The following is a 16,714-nucleotide window of genomic DNA, read 5'->3' as shown; positions in this document are numbered from 1 at the left end:
CCATTTTCTCCGCCCGTGAACCCCGTATCTCGCGGGATTTTGCGAGGTTTCATCTACTTGGCAAATCTCATCCCCCCTTCCTCAAGTAACAGTGTGGTGAGGTCCATCGAGTTCCTGGTGGAAGGGCCACCTTTTCTCTGAGGCCTCAGTACCTGCCCCCCCCACCCCCAGCTCTGCTCCTGTTCCTGTTACACTCACCACCCTGAGCAGCCTGTATGGTTTCTGGATTATGTTGACTGTTCATTTCTGGATCCCCTTCCCTGAAGGGCAACTCCACAAGAGGGGGGTGTTTTGTCTTCCTCACCGAGGAGCCCCAACTACTGAGCCATCGCACAGAGCTGGGGAGAGGTCTGTTCAGCGAGAGGGCGACTGTTCTGTACTACTTTTCTTGTTATTTTTTTTCTTTTTCCAGAATCAGCTATCATTTCCTGAGTATGCCAAGTGTCCCCATTTCACAGACGGGAAAACTCGAGCTCAGAGTCAGTAAGACCCCACCCCTGGTCACACAGCCAGTAGGGGTGGGACCCGGTGTGAATCCAGACAGTGGGCCTCTGGAGCCCACCCTGTGGTGCCCACCAGCCTGGGGCTGACCCCTGCGGCCACTCTGGATGGCTCGTGTTTCGGCCCCAAGCAAAGACACCTGCACGTCCTACGAAAGGTAAAGGAGAGAACTCTCTGTTGGGCATTTGGAAACACTGAAGGTATCCTGTGAAACCCCCTCACAGGATCTCTGTGAACCCCGAAAGGGAGTGGGCTGGCCAGTTTAGAAACGACTCACGGACAGTGAGAGCGCATGGCTCCAGAAAACAGGAAGCGACATGCAGGTCCATCGGGATTTAGAGACACGGAAACAGACGGTCCACATGCTCGCACACCGCCGTCATAATCCGCGGGGGCAAGGCTGAGAGGGGGGCCGCCCCAGGGTGGTGTCGGCAGCTGCCGTGGGGGTTCGGCTCCTGGAGACCCCTGAACTGGGAAGACGGCCGTGCAAAGGCTGAGCCTCCGGGGGACGGAGGCAAACACAAGTCTCTCAATCCTGGGCATTTTGCAATGTCATCGTCCCCCTTGGTTAGCTGGCTCCTGTGGCCTGGCTCTTTCCTGACCCCTGCGCGGCAAGGAGTCTCTCTTCCCATTCGCTAGACGGGAGCGGGGTTCCAAGGGGGCTGCACAGACCGGCTGCTGGTGAATGTGGCAGACACGGGCACTGGGTGTTTTGAGTATGATGACTTCATCTAACCGACTGCTTCACCCGGCCCGGCATTAATCTTCCGGCTTTCCAATCATCTCTGTTAATAGCCGCCAGGATTCTCTGCAGCCTCATTGAGATTCCAGAGCGTCTCCAGTTTTAGTCCGAGCTGGATTCTGAGTCACTCAAAGGCCACAGAAAATTCAGACCCCAAATTTAGTGGTGATTGTTCTTGGCATCATGGAAGACAATTGTTGAGTAGAGGCCACTCAGGAGGCCAGGACAGGGAGGAGGTGATGGGGGTGGGAGAAGAGGGAGCAGGGCAGGAGAGGGGGACTTGGCCACCTCTGTTTTCAAGTCACGAGTTACATATGTAAATATGTCCAAAACTTCATTAATAATTTTAAAAAATGCATGACAGTCTGTAGTATGACAGAATTCTAAATGGAAGTCGGGACTGACCGAAGGTACAATTTCTTCGCTAAAAGGGCATTAAGTTGTTCCAGGACAAAACGTGGACCGCAGTCCTGTTCCAGGGTGAGGGGCTGAACCAGGTGGCGGATCTGGTTTGGGATGGTGTGGACGGTGTGGTCTCGGTGTGGCTGGCGTGGGGCAGGTGGGCCCCCCCGGCAGAGCGGGTGCCTCGGTCTTCTGCGGTGCGTCCTCTCGCGCACGCCTGGGCGGCCAGGGCGGGGATGGCTCGCGCACCCACTGTGCGGAGGCCCCATTTCTTGCTCACGGTGCCCTGAGCTGGCGGCGGAGGTGACCACGGGAATGAACGGTCACGGATCTCTGGAGTCTGCAGGCTGCTTTCCCACTCACTTGTCCCCTAAGTCTCAAAAGAGCTTAGTGTTTCATTATAGCAAAGCAATAAATCAGAGAGGATTAGCGAGTTTCCCAAGACCACATAGCTGGACGTCTTCGAATCACATCAATGTCCGGCACCCAGGATGCCCAGGAAGGACGGGCACTGGGGAGGAGGACAGTGGGTGTCCGTGCCCTGGCACTGCTCCATTTTCCTCTTTTCTGTTTGAAAAGATAATGGGGAGCCCGGGTGGCTCAGTCATTTGGGTGTCCAACTTCGGCTCAGGCCGTGCTCTCACGGCTCGGGAGTTCAAGCCCCGTGTTGGGCTCTGTCCTGACAGCTCAGAGCCTGCAACTTGCTTCAGATTCTGTGTCTCCCTGTCTCTCTGCCCCTCCCCCTGCTCACACTCTGTCTCTGTCTCTGTCTCTCTCAAAAATAAATAAAACGTTAAAAAAAAGATAATATGTGTGCATGGCAAAAAGTCCAGACAATACCAAGGTCGGAGGCAACCACTGTTACCAAGGTCTTGCCTGTCTTTCCAGAGATGGTCTCCACACATGCAGACGTGTGTGTGTGTGTGTGTGTGTGTCTGTGTCTGTGTATGTCTATGCACATGCGTGCACACGCATGAGTGACAGCATTCTTAATTTTGCTCACAAGGGCATCACTTGAAGATTGCTCTGTGCCCACAGATGTGATTGCAGTTCATTCTGCTCAACAGCTGTGTGGGTCCCAGTGTGTGCGGATAGCAGAATTCATTTCCTGCTGCGGTGGCCTGGGGGTGGCCTATAGTAGAGGTGGCACAGGGCCGGGAGAGCTCACGCGGGGGGTGGTGAGTCGGTGCTCCGGAGGCAGATGGTGAAGGGGGGGCTCCCCTCACCGGAGTCCCAGGAGGCTGGGTGGCCTCTATCGGAGATGTGCCGGAGGCCTCTGAGTGGCTTGTCTGGATTTCTGTCTGGCTTCTGTCACACATCTTCTCTGGAGCAGCCGGTCCCCAATTTCCTGACCCTCAATGTTCTTGAAAAAACATTGCTTAAGACCGAGTGAGCACAGGACCCCAGCTGCAGCTCTGGGTCTCCATCAGCCACATGGGATTTTCCCCTTGGGCTCCCTTTGGGGACCCCACGGGGCTCTCTGGGCCCCCAAGTCAGCAGGCCGATTATGCCGTCTGCTGGTTGGAGAATCCCACGGAAACATCTCAGGATGCCTCAGAAACAGGAATTTGTTATTAAAATATTTGAACCTGGGGCGCCTGGGCGGCTCAGTGGGTTGAGCTCAGATCATGATCCCAGGGTCGTGGAGCCTGCTTGAGACTCTCTCTCGCCCTCTGCCCCTCTCCCCTGCTTGTGCGCCCACTCCCTCTAAAGTAAAAGAAAAAAAAATATTGAACCTGGATCACATTCAATCCCATAACGTAGCGGTGTGCTCAACGACTGTAGAATATTGTCTTGTCCGAGGAGAAGCAGGACGTTTTAAGACCGCAGAGCCCAGAATTAACAGCTTGGAATTTTCGCCCTTGCTTGGCTGCTAATTGACTTCAGCCATTAAAGGGAAGGAAATTCTGGCAAGTCCTGAGGTCCTTGAATGAGCAAAGCTGCGGTCACGTTCAGGTCCTCCAGCGGTGGGCGTCTGGCGAACCCATCCTTTCGGGAAGATGGGTTGTTCAATCCGAAGGTTTGCAAAAGCTTCTGTGGTTCCCGAGCGTAGTGTCCGTGAATGGCTGCACCTCACGACGGACCCACTTGTGAAGGCCACGCAAACCGGCCGCCACGCCATCGAATCCTGGTTTTCTTGGGAAACACGGTGCAGCCCTGGCACCAGCCTCCAGACCTGTTCTCGAGCTGCCCTTTCCTCGGTGCCCTTTCCTCGGGGCCCAGGCTGGAGGCAGAATCGCCTTGGCGGGATCACCTCGGGATCGTCAGGCCGCGGAGGCTGCGGGGTCAGGGCCACCCCCGGACGCTGCCAGCTCCACACGCACAGGGCATGTCCAGGTCACGCCCTCCCCCTCCCCTTTCCCACGTCCTGCGCGGTACGTCCACGGGGCCCACAGGGTCCCCCGCCCGCGGATCAGGTCAGAGGCGGCAGCTGTGTGGACCAGAGGCCACGAGCAGGCAGCAGGGTTGTGGCTCCAAGTCCCCACCTGCCCGAGTCAGCCTCGAATAATCCCGTCGGGTGCTCACACCCGTCGAAAAACTGTCTTCTTTTTTCTATTGTCCCCCAAATGCCTCGTTTTGCAGAAAACGCACCTCAGGCTTCCATCCATAGCTCACTGGGAACCAGCCCCCGCCCTGGTCGGTGCATCTGTTCTGTAAGGACAGTCCGTTGGTCTGGCCTGAAACCATGAGCCCAGGCAGGGTGGCTGCGGCACCCAGGGCCGAGGGACCCTCCCCGGGCTTGGCTGCCACAGCCTCCCGCGGTGCCTCTGTGGCCTCCCGGGCTGGCCCATCGGGCAGGGGCACCGCGGGCGCTCAGAGCTCAGGCCCGAGGGGGACGAGGGCCCCCCAGGGGCAGGAAGCAGGGTTCTCCCCCTGCAAGGAGGTGGACGGTCTCAGGCTCACCTAAGCGAAGGGGACTCATGGCAGGAACGCCGGGAGCTTGCCCAGCCGACAGGAGCCCAGTTTGGAAACTGGCGGAGAGCAAGGTGATGTCCCAGGTGAGATTCAGAGGCGCCCCTAGCTCGCTCGTCTGCTGCCAGAGAGTCACGTTCCCACGAGGGGGCCGCAGGCCACCCCCCAGCCTTGCCTAGACACTTGTCACCTGGGAGGTCGGCCTGGGGGAGAGGTGATGCCCCAGAGGCAGTCGGGGTGCGGGTGGGCAGGGAAACGCATTCTAGTCGGCCAAAGCGCTAACGGCCCGTCTCTGCTATCTTGCTCCTGGGGCCCAGCTCTGCTCAAGCACCCTGGCGGTGCCCTGGCCCCCAGTGTCCTGTGCACATGCCTGTGGGTGAAGGAGGGGAGGACCCGGAGACTCCCTTTCCTCAGCGGACGCCTGATTCACGGTGTGCAGGTCCTTGTGGCCCCCGTGGCCCCCGCTGCTTCCGGGCCCACCCTCTGGGGTCTGGGGGCCTGGGGAGTGGCTCTGCAGGACTCAGGAGTCCTGGCTCCTCCCAGCCAGGCGGGGGCACCCAGCATGTGGCCGCCACGCTCCCTCACCTTCCCCATCTTGTCCTCAGAGCAGAGAAACCACTGTCAGGGCTCTGTGCCTGGGACACTCACCCACGTCGCTTTTCCATCCCGAGACGGTCCACCTACCTGTCACCCAGCAAGGGAGTGGGGTTCTGTTCTCCGTGACGGGTGCTGCCTTTGGAAGGTCCTGCCATTAACTTCCCAACAACAGTGGTCATCACGACGTGGGCCGAGCTAACGAGTCCGCTCTCTTCTTGTCAGCGCTGGAGGGGACGCCGGGGAGGATGAGGCCGCCTGCGTGCCCGCACACTCCGCCAGGCTCTGGGCCGTGCCCACCAGGACCCGGCTCCTCCGAGGCTCTCCGTCCCGGGCTCCCAGGAAGGCTGGGGGAAACAGACCCCTCCTGGAAGGCAGGGCGGTGGCTCAGGACCCCGGCTCTGCGGCCCCCCCAGCCGCCTAGGTTTGGACCGCCCCCTGCCCCTGTGCCAGCTGGCTACCCTGGGGCGGATGGCTTCACCTCTCTGGGAGTTTCCTCATCTACAAAACAGGAGCCCTGACTGTGCCTGCCGCACGTGGATCGACAATGTTGAAGGACACAGAACACGCTTGGCAAATGGTACGGGTGCAGTAAAGGCAACTATCTGGGACACGGAGGCTGCGGTTTCTGAAAAGTGTGCAGGTTTCAAGTTCACATTTCTGGAGGGTGGGAAGGAGAACAAGGGAAATGTTCTTACCTCTGGCTTGTCCACGGCGGTGCTGGCTTCTGGAGCAAAAGGGCGAACTTGGGACCACAGGCCCCAGTTCTCCTGTGACCCGGACCCCCATCCTCCCTGCGGCCGGCAGCCCTGCCCCTCCCCCGCACAGGTCTTCCTTGCCTGCGCGTGGGAACCGCCTGGGTAGCTTTCAGAACCAGAGCCGAATGTCTGGGCCCAACCTCCAGAGATCCTGGCTTAGCTGATTTAGGTGTCACTGGAACACCGGGACTTGTACACATTCCCGGGGATTCTGAAACCCACCACGGCCGAGAACCCCTCTCTGAGGCTGGTGGGACGTGGGGAGGCGGGAAGCCAGGCCTCTCGGGGTGGGGGGGCCTGCACGAAGGGGAGATTCCTGCATTGCCGCCAACCCAGGCTACATTCCGTGGGGCGCAGTGTGTCCTCTGGGCTCTGTGGAGTCTGGCGGGGGGGGGGGGGGCTGGGGCTGAGGAAGGCCACTGTTGACAGGATCCGTGGCTACGTGGTGCCCCTGACCTGCCTCTCCCCGGGAGCGCTTAAATCCCTGTGACCTCAGCGGCGCCCTCTGTGTGGCGTCTGCATCTCGACAGGCGTGGGGCCTGGGACGGCTGTGCATGTGGTTCAGGACCGCACTGGGGCTGAGCCTCAGAGCCTAGTCTTTACAGGCCTAGAATTCAGGAGGCATTTCGCCAATACTCGAAGAAAATCACGAGCACGTAAGGAACAAAATGATGTTTTTATTAAAAATCGTACCCATAGCACCTCTCTGTCATCCTACATTTTTTTTTTTTTTTTCCAAATGAGATCTGGGATTCTGCACAACTCCAGAAAACATTGCCGGGAAAACTTCAGGACTGACCTAAGCTCTCGATAAATCGGAAGGCGACGCTGAGAGGGATGGAGAGGACCCTCAGCAGACTAGCTCGGGTCACGGGTTGCTGCGGTGTTCCCGCCTTCCGGACCGGATCCAGGCTACTGGGATGCCGAGCTAAAGAGAGCCAGATTTGGATACGCGGGTGGATTGCTCGTTGGGAGAACGACTACACCGTGTGCCGAGAATCCGTAAAAACTAGAGACCATGCTACGATCCGTGACGCAAACACCATGCTTCAGTCCAGTCGTGGTCAAACACAAGCACAGCATCAAAAGAAGTTTACAGCGTGCGCGCGACCCTTCCTCCCCGCGGCCTGGACGGATTCCCTGGCCGAGGGCCTCTGCCGTCGCTCGCGGCGCGGGGGACGCGCCCCCACGTTGCCCTACGTCACACCGTCCTCTGCTACGACGCTGAATCGAGTACGCCTTACAAGCACGGCGGTGAGTGAAACGGAAGGCAAGGCTGGGGAAGGACAGGGTTCGCTCCGGGCCAATTTATTCAGGAAGGGGTGCGTGAGGCCTTGCTGATGTGCTTAATGCCCGTTGGGTGCGGGGACCGCCCGCAGCCGCCCCCGCCGCTCACCTGCCTGGAAACCTGTGCCCTGGTGCCCGGGCGGAGAGGGCCGGCCCGGCCCGTCCCGCCAGCTCCGACAGAGCTCGGCCCCGCCTGGCCGCTTTGCTGGCTCACCCTCACACGGGAAGGACAGCTCATGGCCCAACGACCTGCCCGGTGAGGGATGAGGGAGTGCGTGGGGGGGCTCAGCCACCGCTCACCGTAAGGCACCCGAATGACGTCACTACAGAAGAAGGCAAGATGAGGACATTTCATCCGGTCGTGGTTAGAGAAGCGTTGCTTGTTCTGTTCTTAGGACGGAGATTAAAATCCAATCAATACCTATTCTCCTATGGTGTGGTGTCTGTTTTCCTTCCTACCAGGTGAGAGGCTGGGGACTGATGCCCGTGGACGCCCACACTGCCCGGGGAGGCTGAAACCTAACTGCGGACGCCCAGTCTGTTGCTTTGGTGCAGGTGTCTCTCATGGGCCAGGGCCCCCGAGGGACAGGGCGGGGGGCGGGGGGGGGTGGGGAGCAGGTGCTAACAGTCCGTCAGCAGCCATGGTGCCAGCAGAGCCTCAGACAGACGATCCCATACACAAAAAGTTCAGTAAAAGCAGAGAAAGAGAAAGTACAGGAAATATAATGAACCTGAAAAAAAGCTTCATGTTGTCGCAAAAACCCCAAAGCAAAGAAAACACCTCCAACCAAAGGGTCCTCATTCTGAGACGTGACAACACTTTCCCCCATATTTTAAAGCGAAGTCCGTATGGCTTAGAGCTCGAAGTGCACAGAAGGCAGTTTGTCCGTGTTCTCCACCGGGCGTCTGTCTTCCAAGAAGTTCAGCTTGCAGCCTGTCGCCTCGCGCGGGTTCCTGCCCCCTCGCCGGCCGTCCTGGGGCCGAGAGGACGGAGCCGGGCTTGGGGCCCCAAGGTGCGTCCTGTCCAGTGAACTGTTGGGGGTGATTCTCACGCACAAGTGGCTTTGGGCAGAGCATCTAGGATTTTTGGTTTAGAATATTTCTGCCTCCGCTCACAAAAGAAGGCAGGAAGGAGAGAAGGAAGGGAGGGAAGGAAAAGGAGGGGAGAGAGAGAGAGAGAGAGAGAAGGAGAGAGAGAGGAACCTTTCCACACCATCACCTGTTGGAAAAACTGAAAAGGGGCTTTTCACCCAACGCAAAACTCTCCTTGGCCTCCGGGGGCCACAGGCGGCCGCTGGGAAAGCAGAGGGCCCGACGGAAGTGTAGACGGACTAGAGCCCAGGAGATACCACACGCTCTATATGGGGCCACAGGACCGGCTCCCCTACCGTCAGGGCACTGGCAGGCCACAGGTCACCCCTGCTCCTTGGGGGTGTCGACAGGGTGGCTGTGCATTGTCATGGCCACCCTCCTGCTAGCGAGGTGGGGACGCGGGGCCCTCCAGGAGCTCTGGGCGCCCGCCGGTTACACCTGGACCTCAGCTCTGGCCTGGGGGGTTGGCTGCCGGCTCCTCAGTCACCTCGGCCACCTCTTGGAAGAATAATGTGATGGCTGGAGCCACAGGTACACTTCGGGCTCTGGAAATTTCAAAGTAGTTCATGCTATTCTCACGTAGCTAAAAGATGAAAACTAAAGTAGCAAAGGGGGAAAAAATAGTTGCCAGAAAACCTGTTAAGGCTGAAAGCTGGGCTGGGCTGGGGGCAGGGACAGCAGCACTGGCGGTCAAGGCAGTGGGCAGCGGGCGGGACAAGGAGACCGGGGGGGGGGGGTGGCGCTCGCGGGAGGCCTGGCGGGGAGGAGGCAATTCGGGGCCCCACTTTCTCAGAGCTGTTTCGCTTTATTTGGAGACACCGACGCTTTCCGTCTTTCTCATGTACAAAGCTAAACAATTAATAAAAAGGCACCTGGAGACAGCAGAGACTCATTCATTTCATGTGACATAGTTTAAAAAAAGATAAAAAGATTTAAAAAATCCTCTGGTTAACAACGCACGCCTCTTACACAACAAGCAATTCTGAAAGCGCTGTCTTGCTCTCTCTGGGTTCGCGGGGTGGGCCGTGTGCTGTTCACGGGAAGGACACGCTCGAGAAGGGAGGGCCCGCGCCCACTCGCAGCCCTGGGGGTGGGTCCCTGCTCTGCGCCGTTGGCTTCAGGCAAAGAAAGGAAGACAAAAGCCCCGGGGATTTCACCACTGGAAGGATGCAAGGTGCCACCGCTGAGCCGTCAGCCGGCCAGAGGACCCCCCCTCGGAATCTCTTGCCCCCTCGCCAGGAACCTGAAAGCCGATTCCTTGCCTACAAACTGCGGAGTGAGAATATTTCAGAGATGCATGGGGTCGGGCCGAGAAGCGCTCAGCCCGGGGCACACACTTGGCTCCGCAGAGGCCAGGAGCGGGCGGGAGCAGGCTGGTTCTCCGGAGGCACAGGAGGTAGAGAAGAGGAAGCAGCGGCCTGGACGTGGGCGGACATCGCACTTGGCCCCCGCTCCTCCTGCCCCCCTCCCCCCGCAGCCTCCCTACTTGGCGTGGGATGGAGACACCCAGGACTGGGGGGGTCTGGGGTCCCCTCGCCACCGCACCACGGAGATACACCTTCTCGTAAAAAGAAAAGAAAACAAAGAAACCCGCTTCCTGCAGCGATGTTACAAAAAGCCGTTAAAAAAACCTTTCTAATTGAAATCTAGTGTTCACAAGTAGGTAAAATCATCACTTATCAGAATTCTTGTTTGAACAAAAGCTTGAGCTCAGTTACTGGAGTTGATTGTCTTAACAAAAGGAGGCTGGAAGGTGCGCGGAGGCCCCGCCGCGGCCGTCACACGAAGGAGGAGAAGCCGGTGAGCGGAGTCCGGGCGCCAGGGCCCGCGGGCGCGAACACGGCGCTTTGTGTGGTGACCACCGTGTGCAGGTGCGGCCCCGCCTCGCCGCCCGCCACCGCCTCGTACCTGTGCGGGGCGCGCCCGCCCGGGGCTCGCCGCTTCCACGAGTTGTAGTAGGTGGGGTCGCTCATGTAGTGGTTGACGAAGGAGTGCTGGGGGGGCGTGTCCTCAGATTCGGAGTCGGTGCCCTGGGGAGACAGCCAGGTGTGAGCGGGCCTTGGGCGGCAGCAGGTGCCGGGGAGGGGGTGGGCGTGGGGGAGGGCATGAGTGGTCATGGGGGAGGGGGAGGTCAGCCACAGAGGACGGTGGGCATGGGGAGGGGACGGGGTGGCCGTGGGAGAGGGCAGGGGGCGGCCTTGGTGGGGACCCGTGGCTAGGGGAGAAGGGCAGGCACAGGGGGAGGGTGGCCACGGGCAGGGGGGCTGAGCTGGAAGCAAGGGGTGGCCAGGCGGCCACACCAGCAAAAGCCACCCAAAGTGAGCTGGCTTGTGTCCACGGTGTCCCACCCTCTTCCCTTCTCCCGCCCCCCAGGCCACCCCACACTCCACCCGAGGTACGCCTCCCTCCCCCGCCCGAGCTCAGCACCTCCACTGCCCTGAGACAGGGACCACGTGCTGTCCCAGCTGCCCAAGTCTGCGCCTGACCCCTCAGGGTGTGTGAGCCCGTCCCAGGAGGGGTCTGCACTGCACTTCTGCCCCAGGACATGTCTACACTTCATCCTCTGACCCGGGAGAGGTCTACACAGCCTCAAGGGGGTGCTCTGTGCCCTCCCAAGGCAGAGCTCCTGCGAGGGGGTGGGGGTAAGAATGGTCCAGGGTCCTCGGCTTGCCCAGGACTACGGTGTAGGCTGCACTAGACCGAAGGGAGCCGGCCCTGAGCACACATGGAGGTGAGGACAGGGTGACCTCTGTGGGATACAAATGTCCGTGTGATGTCACATCCGTGCAGATCTCAGAGGGGAGGCTACCGAGGACAGGGGCCCTAGGGAGCCACGATGTCTACAGCGGCCGTCGACTCCTCCCTCCCCAGGCCCTGAGACCTGACCCCTCCGGCCACACACAAGAGCCAGCCTCGTTGATGGGTGAAGGCCAGGCTGAGGGGGTTTTCTCCCCGTCTTTATAAGAAAGTAAACCAGCAGATTCCACTGAGAACATTTAGTCCACATAGTTTCTATGTTCACGTTCTTAAAGCAAAACCCTGTTTTGTGGTTTGGGGACTGATGTGAAGTCACTGAGGTGCCATTAACAGAGACAGTGAAGACCGTTTTCCCAAGAGGGTGGAGGCTCCCACCTTCCTGCCCCAGAGGAACTTCGAGTACCCCCGGGGGTCCCTGCCGCTTGCCCACAGGCTGGCCGGGTCGGCTGCTGGGCCCCACAGGAGACACGCCCCCCACCCCCTGCTTTTGAAAACACAGTGGGTTCCTCCCTGCACCACCGGGGGCCTCGCAGAGGCCACTGACGCCTTGAAAACGCCAAATACGGGTCTACAGACACGCAGCCATCTAGCCTTTCGAGTTCAAGGCCAGGGCGGGAGCCTGAGGCTGGATAAAGCATCTCCATTCCAAGGTGCCCTGCCTGGGCTCCGTCCCTGACACGGCCACACCCGCCCTTTTTTCTCTCTCCAGGAGGGTCTCAGGAGGCCCGACTGGTATGAAGGTGAGGGACACCCCCAAATGCTGTCTCAGAATCAGCAGGAAAGTTTTGGGAGAGCACAGATTACTGGGTATGCTTCCTGACAGACTGGGCCTGTGCTAGGGCTGCGGACTTTGTGTTTCTCAGAAGCTCTGGGAGGATTCCCATCAGTGGCCAGGCTGGAGTGAGGGCAGGACTCATTCGATGTGTCGGCTGTGTTGACACTGAGGGAAGGCAGAGGGTCCCTTGGTGCTCTGAGTCACTGTCCCTCATCTGATGGGGAGCAAACAGCCCACGTCATGCTCCATCTGGGGACTGTGTCCTGTCAGCCGGTAAGAGCAGGTGGCACCTAGGCTGTGCAGAAGCCCCTTGTGGACATGGGGGGAGCTGGACTCCCAGGAGTTTCCAGACACCGACTCGAAAATTGGGATCTCACTGGAACATTTATAGGAAAGTAATGGTAAGTCACAGATTTGGGACTTCTTGGGACCTGTGCGTTATGGCACAGTCAGGTGTCGGCAGCTAAACACCTCTGTGGTTCCTCTGCTTTGTACGGAGTTAGAGCTCACATAAGTGCAGGTCTGATGACTGTCCTCTCCCGACACAGCCCGAGATGCAGGGAACATTAGTTCCTCCATCACTGGGCGGTGAGGGTGACAATAGACCACAGACCTAAGAGCAGTTTCTTTTTAGGAGACGCGACTACATACAGATTAACCCCTGCGGAGTCCCTGAAACCGCATGGTTCCTTTTGTTCCTATTTTATGGATGAAGAAAGAAGCTCAGAGAGACGGGCCAGTTGCCCGGCATCCCAGGAGGGGTGGGAGCCGAGGGGGAGCCTTGCAGCCCTGGGGCCCCTGCTGGTGCGGAACCGGTTCTCTGCTCCGGGGTCTCCTTCGTGTCTGCTGACCCGACTCACAAACCCCCGCTCGTGATTCCAAAACCCTCCATGCTCTGAAAATCAAAAGCGGTTTTTGTAGCTCACCTGGTGGCAAAGTCTGACCTACGTGGAGCTACTTTGGCAGCTATGACCCTGAGCTGAACTGACGTGCAACTATTCAGTGTGGATATTTGCAGATTCTGCTGCAGAAATACTAACGTGCTCGTAACGTAACGTGCCCTGCCGGGGATGCTACGTAACATACGATGCATATATCCCACCCCTGAGGAACGCCGAATTCTTAAACATATCTGGCCTGGAGGGCTGCAGGTGAAGAGATACGGCACGTGTACTTCTGGCGGCTAAGGTTTATCCTTCATCTGTTTTTCAGAGGCCTCGAGGGGCTTCTGAGGCAAAGCTCTGTGTAAACCGAGACAGGCAGGAATGACAACAAGGGTCACCTGAAGGAAGCTGGCGGGATCCGTTATCGGTCCCTGAGTTGGGTCTGTCCCTTCTGTAGACACCATATCTTGGTTCCAAATTCCTGACTTAGGAGAAAAGAGCTCATGCTGAGCTATGTCGGGGGTGTCGTCCTCTTGACAAAGTCACAGAACACTCAGGATTGAGGCTTCACACACCGGGGTCAGAGGTCGTGGTCATCTGACGAGTGAATGTAAGATTCAAGGTTTTCTCCTCTTCACCCTGTACCCTGTGGTGCTCGGGCCGCCCCGTCCCCCCCTCCCCTGGTTGTGCATGAGGAAAAACATGAGCAAGCGCACTTAGGTTCAGTCTCCTCGCTCTGTATCTGACACTGGCCAGGGACAGGGCGGGGCCAGACCCAGTGCCATATCACAGCCAAAGGTGGCAGAAATGAAGAAAGCCTTTCTAGTAACACTTTGGGACACCTTCGAGCACAGCCGTATGAAAGGTTAGAAGGACACTTTATGTGCTCGGTCTTCCGTCAGGTCTCCGCGTCGGGGGACATCACCACACACAGAAGTCACCCGTGCTGGCGGTTCCACTTTGGCAGACCTGTCGGGCACCCAGGTGGTGACCCTTCGGGCACCTCTCCCTCTTCTTGCTACCCCCGTCCGCCCCTCCTCCTGCAGCTGTTTGGGCCGTTGAGAAGCCGGGCTCCCAGTGGCCAAGTGGCACTGGGTGGGAGTGGGAGGGGTGGCAGTCTGGTCTAGAAGGCACTCCAGAGTTCTTGCAGGAGGCAGCCTTTCTACGGGCACGTCCAACCTTGCTCAGGTATGAATGCCTCCCGTGTCCCACCCCGGAGTGCTCACACGGTTTCACTGGACATGTGTTCAGCTGTTACATCATTCCGTATTTTCCCGGCCACGGACCTAAAGGTCCTATAGCATGGAGAGAGGGCTCGGTGACATGCGGGTGCTAAGAAGAGGCCCGGGGGGGCCGTCTGGCTCACAGTGATGTCCCAGGTCTGGGCTTGGACCTTCCCGAAGGAACCTCAGGAAGTGAGCCTTCTCTGCCTTCCCTTGTCACATGGGCTGAATGGCTCCTCCCTGCCTTAAACAGTGACTGGCTAGTGGGTATACATGTGACTTAAGCTGAGCCAATCAGAATCCTCTCTGGGACTCTTTGTGCTGCATAGGAAGAGCCCCGCCCTTTAGGTGGCTACGAGCCCTGAGCGGGCAGGGCCCACAGACCCAGCCAAGAGCCGCTGGGAGAGGTTAAGACCATCCTGCAGAGAGACAGGAAAGGCAGGAGCCCAAGAGCAGACGGTCACATGACACACAGGCCAGGCTTCTTGGAGCCTGCTCAGCCCTCCCCATTACCTCCACAAGAGAGCAGTGACTTAAATGCCATCCTCCCGCTGCCTGCTCTGTTTATTGTTTATATGACATTATTATTTTTTAATGGGGATGTATCTTAGTGAGCTAGAATTACTGACGAAAAGGCAATGCTGCAGGGTCCTATTTTTTTTTTTTTTTTAAGTTTCCTGTGTGATCCAAAGTAGCGATGTGTGTTGGTTTCCCCGGAAACCACAGAAGGACAGCAGGTGATTGGATGTGGTGGCAGTTTCTAAAGGTGCACAGATGCCTGGCAAGAAGCTAAGAAAGATAATCTCAACACTCTTGGTATTATATTTTCAAGATGAAAGAGTCAAATAATACTAGGGAATTAATTAGGTACGGGGTGGTTGGTCTAGGTTGGAGCGGGAGAGATTTTGAGAACTGTTTCTTGGGATCTTGAAAACAATTTTTATAATGCGACTTGAACAGCAGTCCTGCGTGAAAGACAAAGCCTCTCATCCCTAACCAGAGACAGACAAAGGGCCACGGCTCATGCCACGAGACACTGACGGCCTAACTCACAGTGGCTCTCGTCAGGTTCTTGTGCTCCCATGATCCCATTCACGGAATTTCCACTTCAAGCACTGTTTCTGAAAATAGTTAAAAACGTCCTGGGGAGAAAAGGACGGCATCGCCGTTTTCGTGGTGAAATATTAGCTTCGCAGAAGACCTCTTCCAGCAAAGGCTGCATAGGGTTTCTGTCTCCTTACTTCCCCGGGCTCTGGAGAGGAAGGGGGCCGGGAGGAAGGGCATTACCTTCCTCACTCCTGAGCCACATTGCATCAAACCATTGACTAAGTCCAGGGCCAAGAACGTGTCTTACTTTCCACTCCTGACATCTCAGTGTACAATGTTTTTAAACCCAGACGCTGCCTCTGGTAGGGAGGATCAGTATCTGAAATCTGAATGCACGGGGCTCCTGGGGGGCTCAGTCGGTTAAGCATCCGACTTCTGCTCAGGTCATGATCTCACGGTTCATGATGAGCCCCGCATCGGGCTCTGCGCTGACAGCTCAGAGCCCGGAACCTGCTTCGGATTCTGTGTCTCCCTCTCTCTGTCCCTCCCCAGCTCTCTCTCTCTCTCTCTCTCTGTCAAAAATAAATAAACTTAAAAACAAAAACTGAAATCTAAATGCAAGTACAAGTCACTTATTAGGTGGTCCTCTTTGAAACAGGTGCTAAGCGTACGTTCTGCTGCCCCACCCTGGGTCTCTTCTCTCTGGGACCCTTGCTCATCTCTCTGAGGGCTCTGTCTGCAGTTCAGTAATTTGCCTCTATTCCTGTGAATTTGGGGTTAAGGGGCCAGGCCAGAAATCATCACCATCTTTAGGAAACCTTGGCCCATGTTTCTCCCCTCTGAATATCAGAACCATCCATTACAAAGGCAAAAGGTGCTTCCAGAATGGCCGGTGAGGAGCCAGCAGATTGCCTTCCAAGAGAGACAATGATTTAACTGGAGAAAGTTATTTTATAAACAGGCCTCTAAAGTCGCTGGGAATCGTGGCCGGGACAGAGAGCAAATGGAGGAAGATTTACTCCACCAAGAACAGCAAGAGTCTGAGGCACTCGAGCTGTGACCTGCATCACCCCCCGCCTCTGACCCCCAGCTCCGTGTGACAGCAGCTCGGCAGGTGTGGTCGAGAGAACCGGGTTCCCTTCCCTCACCCTGTCTTTACCCCTGGGCCGGACGGTCTACACCACTTGTGGCAGGTTGAGAATACTGAGCCCCAACGGCCCCTGCCTCAGCTAGCTTGTAGGGAAGAAGTTTTATACCAGAGGGGCAAGCCCAGAAGATCGGGGACTGTCGTCTCCACCCAGTGCCCCACCTACACAGCAGGTATGTCCCTATGGGCAAAGAGGGCCACTGTCCCCACCCCCAGCTTTGGTGCTGTGACACAGAAGTCCTGCACGGTGGGGAGAGACAGTCCATTAGAACAGAGAGATCCCGACTCTCCTAAAGGGAATGGCTTTGTTTGGAACAAAGCATGCCTAAGGGCACTGCCAAAAACAGTGGAATCCTTCCGCATAAGACATTAAGAGGAAGATGGTAGTTCTGTGATTGTAACAAGCGAAGCAATAAACCAGCCAGAAGTTTAACAGAGAGAACCACGGAAAGAGACAGCTAAGGAGAGCCTCCTTGGGGTCAGAGCAGAATTCAGATTGATAACATCCTGCTACTGCAGGAGGGCTGCCCCTTAACTGGAGCAAGCTATAGCGTAATATATAGCCCAGGGCATCGTGAAAAATAATCGAGCT

At 57.5% G+C, this 16,714-nt stretch overlaps 1 protein-coding gene across 1 annotated transcript in view; it reads right to left on the bottom strand.

The window, feature by feature from the left end:
* Positions 1-6,567: 6,567 nt before the first annotated feature.
* SDK1 (sidekick cell adhesion molecule 1) overlaps positions 6,568-16,714 on the bottom strand; it is an 883,215-nt gene continuing 873,068 nt past the window's right edge. Inside the window, exon 45 of the mRNA XM_043561368.1 lies at positions 6,568-10,319. Within this exon, the coding sequence (XP_043417303.1) occupies positions 10,068-10,319 (252 nt within the window). The 3' untranslated portion in view covers positions 6,568-10,067. The remainder of the gene's footprint in view (positions 10,320-16,714) is intronic.

Source organism: Prionailurus bengalensis, chromosome E3 (assembly GCF_016509475.1).
Source record: "Prionailurus bengalensis isolate Pbe53 chromosome E3, Fcat_Pben_1.1_paternal_pri, whole genome shotgun sequence".
In the NCBI taxonomy this organism is placed as follows: domain Eukaryota; kingdom Metazoa; phylum Chordata; class Mammalia; order Carnivora; family Felidae; genus Prionailurus; species Prionailurus bengalensis.
The sequence above is the reverse complement of the archived record's forward strand: the minus strand, read 5'-3'. Positions and strand labels throughout refer to the sequence as shown.